Source organism: Populus alba, chromosome 5 (assembly GCF_005239225.2).
Source record: "Populus alba chromosome 5, ASM523922v2, whole genome shotgun sequence".
Lineage (NCBI taxonomy): Eukaryota > Viridiplantae > Streptophyta > Magnoliopsida > Malpighiales > Salicaceae > Populus > Populus alba.
This window is the reverse complement of record NC_133288.1, coordinates 11,233,326-11,252,068: the sequence shown is the minus strand read 5'-3', so window position 1 is coordinate 11,252,068 and position 18,743 is coordinate 11,233,326. Positions and strand designations below refer to the sequence as shown.

The 18,743-nt window shown below is 28.9% G+C and overlaps 1 protein-coding gene across 5 annotated transcripts; it reads left to right on the top strand.

Moving 5' to 3' along the window:
* The first annotated feature begins 8,711 nt into the window (after window positions 1–8,711).
* LOC118045797 (LOB domain-containing protein 10) lies at window positions 8,712–12,343 on the top strand. Of its 5 annotated transcripts, none has more exons than XR_004687038.2 (4): window positions 8,712–8,805; window positions 9,288–9,367; window positions 10,156–11,121; window positions 12,057–12,343. XR_004687038.2 is itself a non-coding variant. In XM_035054509.2 (4 exons), exon 3 carries the CDS (start codon window positions 10,175–10,177, stop codon window positions 11,060–11,062), a length of 888 nt encoding a protein of 295 aa, XP_034910400.1. In that variant the 5' UTR covers window positions 8,712–8,805; window positions 9,288–9,367; window positions 10,156–10,174; the 3' UTR covers window positions 11,063–11,104; window positions 12,057–12,343. The 5 variants fall into 5 exon arrangements, 4 of the variants coding, with proteins under 4 accessions (XP_034910400.1, XP_034910401.1, XP_034910402.1 ...); XM_035054509.2 differs by having other exon boundaries at window positions 10,156–11,104; XM_035054510.2 differs by having other exon boundaries at window positions 8,803–8,915; window positions 10,156–11,104.
* The last annotated feature ends 6,400 nt before the right edge of the window (window positions 12,344–18,743 follow it).

Sequence of the window (18,743 nt, the reverse complement as noted above, 5' to 3'; positions counted from 1 at the left end):
TTTTCCGGAAAGTGGTTTCCGGGAAATCACTTTCCAAACTTTCTTGTGTTTGTTTGCCAGTAGGAAAGTTGGTCAATGGAAAACACTTTCCAGTAAAAGGAAAATTTGGCTTGGTTTTCAGGAAAGTGTTTTCCTGAAAAATTTGAGGGGAAAACACTTTCCGGAAGTTGTGAAAAATTTAAAAATGTCATTATTTGCTGATTATATCAAATTTGATTCTCAAACTTTTGATTGCTATATATATTTTGTTTTGAATATTTATTTTTCAATTTCATCTCTTAAAATTTTATTTTTATATTAACTTTGGTCCTTATTTTTATAATTGCTATTTGCTTTTTCCTTATCATTTTTTTATTGAAATTTTTTATTTATCAAATTTGATCCTCATTCTTTTGATTGTTACTTATTTTATTTGAAATAATTTATGAAATGTTGATTATTATTATTTTAATTTCTTCATTTTTCATTTTTTTTTTAATTTTTTAGATTTGATCCCTATTATTTTGATTATTATTTGTTTTATTTGAGATAATTTATGAAATTATAATATTTTTTCAATTTCATTCTCATTCAACTTTTTAATTTGTAAGATTTGTTCCTCATTATTTTAATAAACTTGAGAAAAATAAAATATTAATAAGTTATTTTCCAACTCATTTTCCATGACATAACCAAACACTGGAAAGTGTTTTCCAGTTCATTTTCCATAACACTACCAAACATCGGAAAATACTTTCCTGGAATTCACTTTCCCCGGAATTCACTTTCCAAAAGAAATTCACTTTCCTGCAAACAAACGGAGTCTAAGTTCACTTTGTTAGAGATAATTGAGTCTTTTTTACTTTGGTTCTAAGACCTTGTTTAGAAGTGCATATAAATTAACATGATGTTGTTGGAATCTTATGAGGTTTATTGCAAATATTCTTTGCTCCAAGAGAGAAGTAATAGAGTTTTAAAGATAAAAAATTCATTATTGACATAAAAAAAGCTTTATTATTTTAAAGTGCTTCAATAAATAAGTGTCTTTTTTTGTTTTGATTTTAAACTTAGATATCTTGCATAATTAGTATGCATGCTAGGACTTTTTTTTGATTCCAATTGCAAATTTGATATATGCTTAGTATGCATGCTAGAATCTTTATATTGTTTTATTTATGTTGATAACATATTTATTACATGTCATATTTTTACATATTTATACTCTTAAACTTTTATAAACTTTACTTTTTTTCTTGAACAACTTTTTTTTAGCATGTTTTTTTTTTTATGACTTTATCTTGCATGTTATTTATTTAGTAATACATGTGTTTTTTTGCTATCTTAAGTGATATGCTTATTTATTTATTTATTCATTTTTCTTAAACAAAATCATATTAGCTCGATGCATTTTAAAAAGATCTAAAGTGATATATATATTAAATCCTACTTTGTTGGAAAAACAATAGCATACTTTGGTGCATGCCAAATACCTTCTAGAAACTAATCTTTTTAAAGATTGTTTCGAGATTATACATGTTTTCACAATCTTTTTGGTTGTTCATGTTTTTTTGTTAGACTTGTATAAACATATTATTTTGGTATGATGCATGTTTTAAAAATTTATCTTAAAATAAAGATTCAAAAATAGTATTTCACTATATAACTAAGTAAATTCTATAGTATTTCACTAAGGAAAATTCAAAGATAAAAGCAATTGTGGGAAACAAAAGAAATCTCAAGGTAAAAAATTATATGAGTACTATTGTCTTAGTTCACATAAAAAACTAAATAGTTCAAGACATCATATTTACTATATTTTCGAGTAAATCCTATAGTATTTTATTAAAAAAGGTTCAAAATTAAAATATATCTATCATGATGTACCAAAATATAGCTATCCTGATGTAGTGATCTAGTAAATTAGTGTTTCTTAATAAATCTTTGAGTAATTTTAAAAATGGTTAGACAATTTCTATTTATATTGAGGATTTTTGGGAAATTAAGAACATGATTAATGAGTACATTTGAGGTCAAATTAAAAGAAAAATCTACTCATTTTTAGGGTTAAGACATTGTTGGAATTCAATCTTCAACATAAGCTTTTTTCACATGAAATATTAACATGTTTTAAATAAATTAATGGTGAAAAAGAAATTAATTTTTAAAAACCATTGGTTAACATATTTTGATAAAACTCAATACTCGTTAAAAGAACTCTATGCCACATGGAAAAAAAAATAAAACTTTCTTTGGGTTTATAAAGTGAAAAGTTGAAAATTTAAATTAAGCTCAAAGAACACCTAAGCTTTTAGAAGGAAAATTTTCTAAACAAAGTGATCTTTGTTCTTAAACTCATACACACGCATATTGACCCAACTTGTGCTTTGGCTTCTAGTTGATCCTGAGTTTAAGTTTATTGTAAAATATTTTTTTGAGTCATAAAAGATTAATTTTTTGACCAACCTATTATAATTCTAGACTTGGGCTTGGTTTTATAATTCTTTGGCAAATGAAGAATTATTTTTACCAACAGTTTAGCCCATAAATGTTAGATCTTAAATAGTGTTTTCCATAAATATGTTTTATAAACTTGAATATTTTTTTTAGTCTTAAATTTCATTTGTTTTACACTTTAATTCTTGGAATTTGAGAGTGAAGATAGAAAGTTGTTGGGAAAAAGGCAAGAAGAGTGAATGTTTTCATTTAGCAATATTCTTGGAATTTTTATTTTTAATTTTCATAAAAAAATTAATCAAACTTGTAGTATAGCATGATTCAATAATCTAGTGTAATCTACGTCATTTATGTGAAATATATGTATACACTGTATTATTTTTATTTTATTTTATATCTATAGTATTCTAGGAACATTTCTTACACGTAAGAATTAATTAAATTCATGTTCGATAAGTTCCATATGAATCAATATCGAACAACACTCAGAATGGTATATTTAAAATAAATTGTAACAAATTTCTCTAAAATAAATCTTTATATAAATAGTATATGGATCAAACATTTTTACCATCCGAACCAATCCTCAAAATTTTACATTGTATTAATCTAAGTATGTATTGTGTGCTTATCTATGTATCATGAGCAATGCTGTCGTGTCTATCATGCACCTTCCAAAATGAGTAGCTGCAAATGTGATATATATATATATATTTTTTTTTTTTCTTAAATAGAAAATGTAAATGGATTGCGCTGATAGATTGTGTTGTTGGTTAATAAGGAAACTACAAAAAATTTAAAAAGATATATAGTTTTTTTAAATGTATCGTCATTTTATTTTCAATAATAATCCATTTAAATTTCAATGTAATTCTTTAATTTATTGATTTATATATAATTATATAAAAAAAATCATTAGTTGTGGTAAATTTAAAATTCAAATATGGGTAGTTGTTGTCAATTTAAATTTAAATTTCAATAGAATTCCTTAACTTTGTAGGTTAATTAATAATCATGAATAAAAATTTGGAATAAAATGATGTAAGTAAATCAGGTATCTTGATAAATAAAAATTTTTGAAAATCTTTTTTGATAGATAGCTGCTTACAAATAGATAAAATAATTTTTTTATTAACTAATTATTAATTTGCCCTATTTATATACAAATCCTATTAAAAATATATTTTGTTATTTTTAAATTAAAGAGATATGTTTATTCTTTTCTACACTAAAAAACATAATTAAGTTTCCTATTTGTATACAAACTCCATTAAAATAATATTTTTATTTTCTTAAATTAAAAAAAAAATGTTTGGGTGAAAAAAATCTATTGAGATTTTTTTTTTAATTAAAAATAAAAAAATATTTTTTTAATTGAGTTTTGTATAAAATTTAGAAACCTCTGTTTATTCTTTTATAAAATTAAAAAATAAAAAGAAATAACTTAGCTAGATTGAGATTCTAAATTATTATTTTCTACCATAAAAACATGATTAAGTTTCCTGTTTGAATACAAACTTTATTAAAAAAAATTTAAATTAAAAAATTTATTTATTTGTTTTGTTCACCCAATTTTTTTTTTAAATTTTTTTAAATAAAATAAGTTGTTTTCTTGATAATATTTGTTGATAGACTTGTTCAATCTTTGCAAAAGTTTTTGGCTTGTGTTATTAAAAAAAATTAGATTTTTTAATGAAATTTGTATTCGAATAGGAAAGATGATATATTTCTAATAAACTTATTTTTATTTCAATAGATTACGCTGATGAGAACAACTTATTTCAATAAATTATGTTGTTCCTTCAATGTAACCAAGTAAAATTAGGTTGTGCTGTTCCCAAGCAACCCATTAATTATGCTATTTTTTGATTAGTTTTTTCAACAATTACCAAAATAAAATAAAATTTGGCATGTGTTATTTTCAAAAGAAAAAATCCAAGTTTCTCTGCCTTGGTTTTAAGTTATGATGATATTAGATTATGTTAAGTTAGTGTTTTTAGGACAGAAAGAATAGATGTAGAAAATATATAAATGTGTTTAGTTATATATATATATATATATATATATATATATATATATATATATAAAATAAATTTGAAGTGAAATTTTTTGTTTTTAAAATAAAATATATATCCACTATCTCAATATCTTTTGTTTCGTAATAAAGTGAACACTAATTTAGAGATTAGTTAGTCATAATATTTTTTTATTAATATGGTGTTCAAATTAACTTGCATGTATCTCAACTAATTCTATGAGCCCTGAAATTATTAATAATATAAGCTTCTAGTTTTCTTGAGATTTGTGAGATTCAAACTAGTAACTTCTAAAAAATAAATTTAAAAACTGATAAGATAAATTATATTCCTTTGATTAGTTAGTCATATTTAATTAAGCATATGGAGGAGCACTAATGATCAAATCGAGAGACGATGTGACTAGATTTCAAATCGCTAAAATAAAATGGCATGTTACCTTTTTGATAACATATTTTATAATTATTTTTTTAAATTAATCAAATTAATCTATATTTCAATTTCGGCAAATGGTTCTTGCTACGAGCGGGCGGACAAAAGAAAATAAATAAAAAAAATATGCTAGCATTTAAAATATTTTTATTTGTGAGTAAAGTTTTAATTATGAATTCAAAATTTAATATATATAAAGTGAATATTATTTTTAAAATGTTGAGATGATGACATGTTCGATTTATTTGGACCCAAGTTAACTTGCCTAACCCACGACTCAGGTTATAAACCCGATTGAGCTTAATAATATTATTTTTCTAAAAACAATTTATATAATTATATAATAATAAAAATATATGCTATCAAGAAAATAACCTGAAAAGTATTTTTAAGAAATAATGACTAGTAGTAAAAAAATATTGCTATATTATAAAAAGAATTTTATACTCTTTTTCAAAAACTAAAATAAAAATTTAATGACATTTAATCAAATAATATCTAAAATATGGTTTGGTCCTGAAAAAAAAAGTCAAGTGCTATAATTTTATCAAACCAGCAATGCTCTTATATGAATGTGTTTGAAAAAGTGAAAATGGATGAATAATAGTCATAAATATAATCAACTAGTTTGTGGCTTTATTTGTTGATGCGAATTTATAGGTAATAAAATTTTGGATAGTCTCCAGTATAGAAAAGATGTTGCTAATATTTTTTAAATAAGGTATAATAAGAATGTTTATAACTTTTTTTATATTATAACTTGTTTAGATGAAACAATGTCATTAGTTGGTGATACAAACAAGAGTATTGTTGGTTTTTCTAATAGTGCTTCTAAGCACCATGACTCACTAGGTGTTGATCATAACCAGGCACAGAAGGCATAGACATTGTTTTTCGATACAGGCCCATCGAGTGTAATGCTGCATCATAAAAGGGTGTGCCTTTTGAGCATGATCTATACACATGGAAGTATATTGCTTCCTATAATCCTAATCACAACATGTAGGTTTGTTTTTCTTTGTTGCCCGATTAAAAAATAAACAACAGTGGATAATTCTTGAATAATTAATTTCAATGCATGAATGGAATTCTAGGTTTACAAATTTGGAGGATGCTCGCACGATAACATTATTGATAGAAGTGTCTTTGTTTTAGTGGAGATGGGTTTTTAAAAATCCTAAATAGAAACCTATGATTAATGCTTGGTTAAGAAAGTTCAGGGGTAGTATACACATTAAAAATTATTTTTATTATTTTAAATTGATTAGTTTTTTATTTTATTTTAATGAACTAATTATTCTATAAAATTGATGTTAAAGGAAAAGTTTTGTTGGGAGGAGGCTGATAACATTGTTGTTAGGAAGGTGTAGATGAATCACAACTTTATTAGATAACATAAAATTTAAAATGTTATATTTTTTATTTAGATGTTCAAGTTTTAATTTTCATTATCTTAATTGATAATTTATTTCTACCATATAGGTTGCGTGATCTCTAGTATGAGGCGCAAAAAAACAAAGAAATATGCATAAAAAGAGTTCTTTTAGGTTGAGAATAAGTGGTCGTGTGGAAGGATTTTAAATCTCCACACATCTTGGAGGCTATTCAGGAAGCTTATATTCAGTACGAGATGTTTGAGTGTGTCGTATAGCGGTTGCAATCCAACATGAAGAATCAGAACTGGGAGATTCATGGTTCAATTACCATGTACACCAGTGAATCTATTCCATTTGTTTCACATGCGAAGCAAAGGGTAAGTTTATGTTTTATTACATTTATTTTTTTAAATTGTTGTTTTATATGATATCGATTATGTTTAACTAACAATAACTTCATTTTTGTAGTCTGCGATTCAAGATCGATGAGGTTTTTTTGTAGAAACTCACATGCAAAATAAAGACCGTCGAAAGGGGTGCAACAACTCATAGATAGCCGAGCTCAGAAGTTTTATGGTAAGTTGGATTTCAATAATTTTTTCTTAAGTTATTGTTTTTTTAAGTTTGGTGAAAGGTTTCTTTTTTCTTTTTAGGAAACAAATAACACCCGATTGTAAAAGAGATACGAGGATGATCCTTCAACCTATTCAGAACTCAATCCATATTTGTGGTTGGAGGCTTGATTATTTGATAGACATGATAGAAATCAGGTTTATGATATCTCAAATACTATGGTTGAGGATATTGGGTCATAGTGTATCAATTGTTGATTCTTCGCAATTAAGTTTGAGCTCTAAATATCTGATTGTCTAAGTGATTGTAAAAAGTTAAAGTTCAAGTGACCTGGCTTAGTGACGAAACAACTCGACTTAGGTCAAAGACGATCACACTTAAGCGATTGTACAAGGAGCTATTGTCAAATCTTGGTGGTACATGTGGTCTCCCTTATCACCCACTTGGTCCTGGCAAAGACACACCACCTCTACCTCCTCTCTCTTTAGCTTTTGTCCTCTAGATAAATTGTATTCAAACTAATATTTCTTAAACTAATAATAAATATTTGGTTTTTTTTTAATTTTAGTTCTATTTCTTTTAATTTATTTCTATTATGTTATGTTTATTTTAATTTTTTAAAATATTAAATACAATATCAATAGAACTACCAATGGAATTTGAATCATACAAGGATTGACTAATGAAATAAGTCCCTCAAAAAGTTTCAGAGAGTTGAAAAAAATTATAGGAAACTTGCCACTGACAATTACAAATAGAATTACCGACAAGCTAAGTTCCTTGAAAAGTTTCTGAAAGTTCAAAAAAAAAAAATATAGGAATTGTCATTGACAATATGTTCTTTATTGATGAGTTAATTCCATCAATAACATGAATTCAATCACCGATGAAATTATAAACGGTCTTTCTTTATCGGTGATATACCATACTTAGTGACGTAATTACCGATAAAATGATGCTAGTAAATCCTCTTTGTTTGTTGTGTTTTTTCCACTTGTAACTCTATTAATAATTATATCATTATTGAAATTATTGTCAAAATAAAAATCACCGACAATAAATTTTTTGATGATCAATTATCGTTCTTGAACCCGTCGGTAAATATTTTTTCAACAACATTAATGCTTAAATACCGACAAAGTTTTCTGTATTATGAAAAATTATGGCTGTGATTAAGGAATTAAATTGAAGAAAAAAACATATGCAGAAAAAATAAAATTGAAGGCTAGGAAAACAAAGCAGGTCAATGTGCTTTGTTTAATTTATGATAACCTGTGAGGAGATCAACATGAAAAGATGGAACTGTTTTAGATTTCTTGTTTAATACACGGTGATTAGCAAGATGCGGAATAAAAAAGTAAGATGAATATCATGAAGCCTGCCTCAATGATCTTAAGGAAAATATTATTTCATATAATGACCTGATTAACAAAAAAATCCAAATCACATCAGGATTCGAAGGCGACAACACATTAGATAGCTTGCACTTGTCATGGTTCTAAACATAACAGAGACAGCTTAGGATGTTACACTGGCAAACAAATCCATCAAACAGTAACTTAGCATGGTATGTATTTTAAGATTCGAGCGAGATCTAATTTCTAAACAATAAAATAATCACAACATGAATGGAACACACTTTCCATAAATAATTTCATATATAGATCTGATTTTTTTAAAAAAAAAAGTATGATGGGTTTAACAATATCCATTCAAGTAAACATATTAGGATATGATTAATTTGATTTAAATTGACAAAATCATGTATGTTTTAGCTACCCAATTTTACCAAAAAGAAGAAAATACACAAGGTGTGCTTGAATGATGGTTAATTAGGTAAGCTCTCAAAGTCTCAAGTCTTGACACCAAAGGCATTAAAACAATAGAATGAAGCTCTAATCTGTCAAAAAGAAGGAAGATTTGGGAGTGTAGGCAAACAGAAACGGGACATGGAGGTAAGTCTGAAATGTAATTTAATTTTTGCTCGAGGACCTCTGACCCTCACGCACGAACACACAGCTTGATCTCTTCAACTTCTCTAAATTTGAATGACAGACATGTGAAGGTGACTCTTTCCAAGCTATAACATAACCCCTCGCCTCATCTCACCCTTTATCACCTCTGTTTTTTTCTTTTTAATTTTCATAATACCTCTCTTTTTATGTAAAAGAACAGTTTGCATTATTTTTCCTACATTCTTCTCTTTCTTGTCTGTTGGGATTTTGAAACTCAAAGATCGGATCGATAGTTATCTCTTTTTTGGTAACCTACTCCTGAAATCTTTCATACTATCTCTCTCTCTCTCGAAATGGTCTCTCTCTCTCTCTCTCTCTCTCTCTCTCTCTCTCCACCATTCTTAATACAGTTTTTTTTTTTTTTGTTTAGAAACAGTCTGTCATTTTTTGTATCCTTCAAGAAGTCAGCGTTTTCATTGCAGGTTTAACATGGACCTTTTGAAGACACACAAGGAGAGTGATTGATCTTTGAAAGCACGTATCTTTCTTAGCAATATCAAAGGTAAACTTAGGTGGTCTTTTGTTCTTATTCGAAAACACGTATCTTTCTTAGCAATATCAAAGGTTTTTTGTTTTCAGTGTTTTATTAATTTTTGGATTTTTGTTTATTTGTGATTATAAAATCCTGATATCTCTTTGGATATGAAGATTAAAAGATTTTTTTGATTTAGTTTTGATAGAAAACAAGAACAAGAAAGTTTTTTTTTTTCTTGTTCATCTTTTTTGATGAATAAAAAAACAATGGAGATCTTGAAGGATCCTTACACCTTATGGTTTCTTGCATTTCATGGTGTCAATGAAGTATGAAAGACACCCAAATCCAAGACTTATTGAAAGAAATCATGTTTAAAGAGATTGAGAGCAAGTGCTTGTAGGATTCTCATTGGCTATGGCTCTCTCTTTTTTTTCTTTTTTCATTTGGTAAATTAATTACACCCCGTAGTAATTAGATCACTGCTTTCTGTTTCAGTTCTCTCTTCCTGTCTCTCACTATAGCTAGGCCTGGTGAAATATTATTGATTGATTTTCCTTTTTCTTATCTTCTTTGTTAGAGTTTATCTTTCTTTCATTGTAAGTTACTGTTTCATTATCTATATGGTTTTTTATTCATCATTTACCCAAATAAATGAGAAATATTTATTGTTTATTTTCCTTCTATTGGTAAACGAAGCTTCTCTGAATCACTTAACCTTTATCTTCGTGAATATCAGATTTCCATGCCTTAATAAAACATTTTCCCTTGTTACCTAGTGATTTCAACTTGCTTTATTTAATGGGTTTTGGTTGTAGTTGTTAAGGAAAGGTAAAGATGTCGTCTTCGAACTCTCCATGTGCAGCATGCAAGTTCTTGAGGCGAAAATGCACACAAGAGTGTGTGTTTGCTCCTTATTTTCCACCAGACCAGCCTAAGAAATTCGCAAGTGTACACAAGGTATTTGGTGCTAGTAATGTTGCTAAACTTCTCAATGAGCTCAATGCTGCGCAACGTGAGGACGCTGTGAATTCGCTTGCCTATGAAGCTGAGGAACGGCTCCGTGATCCGGTTTATGGCTGTGTGGGTCTAATTTCTATTCTTCAACAAAGACTAAAGCAACTCCAGAATGATCTTTATAGTGCTAAGAAAGAATTGGTTAATTATGTCGAGGGTCAAGCAGTGCTGCCTATGTTGATGCAGCCACAACATTTGGGTAATCCTTCTTCTTCAACTGTGATGCAACACAATGGGATGCCAATGATGGGTATTCCTTCTGTTGGACAAATGGGGATGCGTACGGATACACATCAACACCACCATGTGCATCCTCAGCAAATATACGAGGCTCAACAACTGGCTGCTGTCGTGGCTGCGAGAGAGCAAGAGATGTTAAGGGCTTACGAGCAACAACATCAGCATCATACACAGGCCCAGCGACAGCAAGAAATTGTGAGGTTTAATGGTGGATTTGATCCAGCTAACTCAGTTGCTGCTACTGGATTTAACCATGTCAATCCTGCTGCTGCTATGTCACCTTCTTTGGCTCTGGGAACTTTTGACAACACTTTTCAGATTCAACCACAGGGAGAGCCCCAACCCAATCAGCTTCAGCCAGAGCTTTTGCTTCAGCCACAATCACAGCAACAGCAACCGCAACAACTCCTTCAGCATCCAAAATCTGAAAGTGAGGAGGGTAGAAGTGCTCTTGGTCCATCTTGTTGAAGTTCTTGCAAGACTCTGTACCTTTCTTGCTAGTTTCTTAAGGTAATTTTTCAATCTAGGTATGGTTTCTTCACTTCTTGTATTTATGTATTTAGATCTTCGTTTGCTGTTTATGCCTGTGCGCGTGTTTCTCTGAGAAATAGTCTTTTCTGCATTTATGGATGGGTTCTTTAGTAATCTGGGGTACTGGTACCCTTTCACAAATAGAGTAATGCAGATTTGAAGGCAGTAGAAAGCCAAAAATACGATCTTGAGCAAAAGGTTAGTTGAAAGAAATGTTTTTTCACAGTCAGGGATACATTGCCTTCATCGAATATAAATAGCACCTTGAATTACTATCATATATATAGTAATTTATTTTCATTTTTAATCTCTTTGTTTCTCTTTTTTTTTTTTATATATAAAAAATATAAACCTTGAAAATGGGCTCAGATCTAGGTCAGCAGCATAGTGTTGACTTGCTCTGTCATTTTCTTTCGGATGCATTGTCGAAGGATTTTTGCAGTAATCATGTTTTATCAGTAAGAGACAAAAAGGAGGTAGCTCGAAAGATTTTATGGGAATTTGGTGTGCTAATTCCATCCATGATCTTGACATTTGTATTGTAATCTTTCCTTTGAAGACTTCAGTGCCCTTTCTTGTATCTGATGAGGGAAGGATACCTTTTCTTTCATATTTTCAATTTTCTGACATTTGTATTGTAATCTTTCCTTTAAAAATTAATTTAAAGTAAAAAAAATAAAAAAAAATTCAATTTTTTTTTAAAATAATTTTGAAATGCAAAACGGGTATATTATATCTTGTTTTCTTCTAGTTAATTTTTAAGCCTGCATCTAGCTTATTAACCAATTCATTCACCATGTGCATTCCCTAATTTGTAATCAAGGCGACAAATTGCATTATGCTTTTGTGCAAATTACAATAGCATCATCACCACTTCTATGTGCTTATGATTATTTGCTTTCCTTCCTCTTATCTTCCTCTTGTGTTGCAGCTCATAAATACCAGACGCAAGTGGATATAAAGAAATATAGGGAGGGAGGGAGGTCTTAAGGCAGTCATCTTGTTTTTGTCCCTTGGGGAAGAAGACGACGACTTTATGGAGAGATGCGTCTGGGAAGTGGGAAGGAAGGACAGGCCTTGATTTTCGAGTACAGCTTTTCTTTTATCCTTCATTTGGATTTCGTAGAGATCATGCTTTAATTAATGTAAATCAGAAGCATGGGAAGTCTTTTAAACGCTTTTGTTTATCACCCATCCTTGCTATTTTTATTTTTTTAATCTCTGTTTTCTTAATTTTTAGAATCTCACTAGATTGTTGGCGGCCCCACAAAAAGGTCAACAATCATTTTTTTTTTCCTGAAAATAAAGAAAACATATATGCTGTATTAATGTTTTCTCTCTGATTAAAAATAAATAAATTATGAAGGAGCTAAAATATAATCTGATTAACTTTAATGGTCAAGAATGATTAAAAAAACAATTTTGATGATTGATAAAAACATGATTTAAATTAAAAATAACATTCTTTCTAGTAAAAAAATATTAAGATATCAACATATTAAATCTACTTAGTTAATATGTTAAATCTACAACGTGGTTTCATGAAATTATGATAACCCTATATAAAGTAAATAAAAATAAATTATAATATCTAATTTCTAATCAATCTAATATTGAAATTGAAAAACAAATTAATTAAAAAAAAACAATTTAAATCAACTTGATTAACTTGTCAAATCCATATTACATGATAAAAAAAACTTAAATTTTCACATGATGCTTGAAGCAGAGATAAACATTATTATTTGGTTTCTAAGCCAACACCATATCATTTCAAATTCAATACATTTGTTTATAGTATTATTTTGAGGGTTTTTTTTTATTTTTTTCAATCATGTTTGAGCTAATAGTTTCTACGTATGCCTGTAAATTGATGACCATGTGCATTCGTTATAAATTAATACACGATCTGCATTGAGAAATGGTTGTAAATCATTATCTATTCAAGTGCTCTTTGACCATGTCATATAAATAAAAAATAAAATAAAAATTAATCATGATATGGAAGACGCAAAACTCCTGCAGATGCTCTGAAATTTCTCCGCTGAGTCCTTGGCTGTAGTTTCCAAACAAGTAATCTTTTATCGAAAAATAATCCATCAGTTTAAAGAGTCTAAATTGTGAAGCATCGGGAAACTAATGTTCACAATATTGGGCATGCTTATATTCTTGTGCGATGATTTAAACATGTTTTTTTTTTTTGGTCCGTAAAAAGTTAATTTTATATAAAGTGGTTTTCGAAAATGTGGATTTTTTTTTTTATATTTATTTATGTTTAAATATAACAATCAAGTAGGGTTAGAAAGGTTCGTGTTAGGTTGGTTTTCTCAGGTAATCGAGTTTGGTGAGTATACATTTGACCACAAGTCATGTTGCTGGAGATATTTAGGCAAACTGATATAGAATTGGTGGGGTAATGTTATTAAAACCATAAATTAGTCTTATAGAAACTAAAAAAATCTTCACCGGGCTATTAAAGATTTTAGGTAAAATATTGATTGTGTAATAAAAAAAAGATATGTTCTCATCATACCATTTTGCTTTTGTTTTTAATGATAAAATATATCTACTTTATTTACATGTTAAGAATTTGTTTAAATTGATTTATGTGTATTTATTATTAATAGTAAAACACTATTATAACTCCAATAGTGATTTGAGACTTGAAACTTGAGCCCAATGATAGGCTCAATTCTCGTATTTGGAATATAATCAATAGATCTAAAATGATAATCCTGGTTAATTAGGCCATTTTTATTTGATCATGTTCAAAATAAACTCAAAGGCCACCATTCACACTTAATAGGTTCTTGTTTTTTCCATGTATTTTAAAGGTCAGACTAAGACTAAGTCTATTTAAAATGATGGGGAGTAACATATCCAGAAACTTGAAAATTCCTGAACAAATATTTGCACACATTGTTTTTCAATGTAGTTTTGAAAATATAAAGATTTTCAAAAATATATTTTTGATGCAATTTAGTCAATTTATGACTATTCCATGATTGTTAGCACTTTTGTTTTATTTCACATAAGTTCTTATAAAAATAAAAAATAAAAAAATGCAAAATGCAAATAGAGAAAAGAAAAAGAAAAAAGAAAGGGGGGGGACTAAGATGATGAAGGCTCAAATATTATAAATAAATACCATACAAATGAGAAAAATAAAAATAAATATAGATTCAAACAAGATTTAACCAACTAGATAACCATACTTGCTCTTCAAAGGGCATCTTTTAATCAACCATTAAATCTTTCCAATATTGAGGGCCATCCAAACAGAGATGAAGAACATAGTGAACATGAACCAGCACAATAATATTGTAGTGGTCAATAAAACTAATCAGACCATATCTAATTAATGAAATCAGATTTAGAATAAGTTATGAAAATATAGATTTAGAACTTCACAAACCGATGCATATAGAAGGCAAGTCCTAATTGATTTTGTTGTCATAATCATTCTAGTAGAGGTGTTTGGAACCACAATACCTCATTTAAGGTATTGCTGCATGACACTGTTTCAAGTGTTATAACAACCATAACTATGATGGGCATAGTTTCCCTTGATACATAGTTGACATCCATGTATATAGGTAACCATTTGCCAATTATATAGCCTAACAACCCTTTTACCAGCCACAACAATTTGTCATAGGAAATTTTAAGGCACCATATTTTGTTTCATAACAAGAAAACCATATTCCTTGTATGCAACAAGTCTTTTTTATTGATCAACAAGCTAGAAAAATGATATACAAGGTTAGACTAGCCTAGTACTTAAGAGAAATTAGGCTGGATATTAGATAATGAATAGTTAGGCCTACACGTAATCATCCATATATAGAGTGGGTTGATTGTTTTCATATAATTTCCAAATGAATATAGATCATTGATTTTAAATAGTTCTCTAAAAAAGATAACCATTTGAAATTGTTGCATTACAAAAGCCTAAAGAGATTAACAATATGTATGATGTATATGCCAAAGCATGTTTAGAAGTGAAAATAGTTATGGATTTTAATTGGAAGAACTGATATGTTAGTTTGGAAAAAGAATTTGATGTCAATAAGTAAAGTGTGTAATAATTAGGTTAGAAAAGATATTCATGTTCGTACTTTTTTTTTTTTTTGAATTAGGAGGGGCACCCAAATTCGAATTTTATGCGGTTGGAGGAGCTTGATCTACTAGAGAAACAAGTAGGTGTTTAACACATTATTAGAATTTAAAAGTCATTAAATTGTATTATTGCGAATACTTTTTTTGGTTGATGTGTATTGAATGTTCGAAGTGCAAATAAAGAAAATGAATAATATTCGAATCTAATCATCAAAATAAATGGTATTCGTGAGGGGACGACCGGGCTATTGGCAACTAAATGGGTTGGCCAGAATAAATGGTATTTGTGAGGGGATGGTCGGGTTATTGGCAACCAAATGGGTTGGCCTGAATTAATGGCATCCGTGAGGGGATGATCGGGCTATTGGCAACCACATAGGTTGGCCGGAATAAATGGCATTCATAAAGGGATGACCAAATTGTTGGAAACAAAATAGGTTTGCTGGAATTATGGCCATCCGTTAGGAGAAGGCCGATAATTGGTGACAACTACGTAGGATAGTTAAAAATATTGAATGATGGATTAGGAAGGAAAATAATAATTTACGAACTAAGATATTAAATGAGTAAAACACATGGGTGAAAAATAAGGTGGTTATTTAGTTAGCAAAGTTATTAGATAAATTACTAATTTAAAATATTATGTGTGAATTATGCATTTTTAAGAAAGACTAAATATAAATTATAGACATGAAATTATATTATAAGAAGTGATCTTTATATGTGGAAGTGATGAATGTTGAGAAATGCCAACTTGCCATTATATATGAAAGTTAATGCCAACCTGCCCATGAGCGGAGGCTGAAGCCAAATACCATTGAGATGGAGGTTGATGTCAACTTGCCAACAGGCAAGGCGTGGAAGTAAATGTCAATTTGTCATTGTGAATATGGTTAAGGTAATGTGGACCTGAATTATGCGGGAAGATGGGAAAGGATTTTGAATTATATATAATATATGCTCAATTATTCCTATATAGTCCTTGGTAAGGACAAACCGTGGGAAGGATTTGAATATATAGTAAATTGGTAATAAGTGAAATTATAATGAAATTTGAATCATAAGATTGTAATGCAACTGCATTTGTAAATGATCTATTGAACATGCCTAATATATGGTTGTATTTGAATTGAGAATTTGTGTATTAATCAACTTATTATTGTATTGTTATATGTGTTGTAGGTTAAATGAATACTATTGAACATAGATGGCCTAGTCACTGATTTTATAGTTGTTTAGGTATATCTTTTGTAAACTTGTATGTATAACACAAAAAATAAAAATGATTGAGGATCTATATGTTATTATAGAGATGACTATAGTATATATATAAAAAATTAATTATGGAATAAAGAGTTAATGAACTGATGTATATACGAGGCTATCATGTGATGTGATGAAAGAAACGAATTGTTATTACACAGGAAAATAGGAAATGAAGATGTTGGAAATGATGAAAAATTAAAAGGAAACTTTGTTGAAATTTTATTGAAATGAGAAATTAATTAATTAATAAAATAAATCGTCTTACAAATAAATGTGTTACAAAATGAAGAAATGAAATGAATTAAATATGCTAGAAAGATAAAAAGATGAAATATGGAAAGAATACAATGAAAAGAAAAACAAGGTATGAAAGCATAATGATTTGAAAGTGTTATGGATGACTTATGGATAATCTCAAAAGATACCAGAAGAAACTAATAAAATTGATGGGTGAAAATTGTGATAAGAATACTTACAATGAATGATTATATAAATCAATATACGAGCTATTATGGGTAATATGATAATAAAGAAATAATGTTTCAAGTGTTGATTGAATAAATTGTAAGTTATTATGGATGAAAATTTTAAGCATGGATGGAAAAGGCTTAAGAACTTTTGAGAGAGCTTCCTTACTTAAAGAGTGTACCTCGAAGAAAATTTGTATCTCCAAGAATTTTTTTTCTCTTTTTCTAGGGTGATGCCCTATATTTATAGAAGTTTGTAGGGGCTCTGATGTCTTTTTTTCCAATGTCGTATGATATTATTTTATTGGTTGATTTTTATTGATTGAATCTTGCATTTATGATAAATATCTTGAATATTTTATCCCATATGTCAACTTTTTATTGATCAAGAAATATATAAAGACTCATTTATTTTTCATGTTATTTATTTCAACTTTATTTTATCTTTTCATGTAAAAATAAAAATAAAAATAACATATGATGTAATTTGATTGGTTGAAAATTTTGATTTCTATATATACTCCCTTGAAACAAGTTCACTTACATTTAAAAATAAGTAAGCATGTCTTAAAAATATGATTGAGAGGATCTAATACTTTGAATTTTTTTTTTAATGCTGAAATCTCAAATAGGTTAAATGCAAAGGTGCATTTTTATGGCACAAAATTTTTAGTAAAACAACAATACCTGGTAACATGGTAACGCTATCAAAGATTCAATGGTCTGGATAGTGATTTAATGGCTACTATAAAAAAAATAATTTTTAATAGCTTCTATAAAAATTCAAGCATGATCTAACAGTTAGACCAATAGCTATAACCCCTTTAAGCTGTTATTCTGGTATGGCATAAGTAGATTTCCTCTTGGGTCTAGACTTGTCTTACTGGTCCATAAATACATATGTTAGGTTATCCATGCAATCTATATGGGGCAATTCTCCTCCAGTTATAGTAGATCCACAAATAACTGTTTAGAATTACCTGTTATCACAAGCCTTGCTACACCATATTTGCATGGATGAGACAGCTCTTGAGCTCTACCTTGTCAAAACCACTTCGAGACAATATAATTTCATTCATGCTGTGCACAACCTATAAATTTTATTCATCATCTATTTTGAATAGAAGGATTTGTTTTTCTTCTTCTTTTGTAATCAGGAAAGCCTCTCTGGTGTGGCTATAAAAGAGAACTAAATTGCAGAATGTCTGGCTATAAAAGAGCAATACAACCTCCACCTAGTTGTCCCTCTACTCCCTTACTAATAGTGCAGCCTCCAGCTTGCGGTCCAGCATCACCAACAATCTTGGCAGGTATGTATGGCTTTCTTCTTCATTTTTTTAACTTGTGCGGGTGACTTCTCTGAGCTATCAAACTGCTCATGCCTAAAGCTGTCCCTAACCAGGTTGTCATTATCATCAAATAAATTTCCTATGAATATTTGGCTCTCTTGAATTATATCATGATCAGGAAAAATGAATTTTGTTCCTTGCACAGGTTCTTCACCTTTAATGGAAACCAAACCATCACTTGCAGCTATTTCAATGTCCTCTTCGTCACCAGCCAAGTCTTTATCAATGTCAATAGCATCAGATTTATGGCACCATCAACGTCAACTAGAGCAGAGGTGTGATCTTCAATGTCAACTGCATCAAATCCATTGCCATTGAACTTCTCATCGGTCCCGTTCGGCACAAACCTCCAAGGATCAGGTGATGTTAATAATCCTTATCAGAACCCTCATTGTTGGGAAAAAAAAAGAAAAAAAA

What these genes read in the sequence shown, in the direction of transcription:
- LOC118045797 (XM_035054509.2), top strand. Translation starts at nt 10,175, where the DNA reads ATGTCGTCTTCGAACTCTCCATGTGCAGCATGCAAGTTCTTGAGGCGA.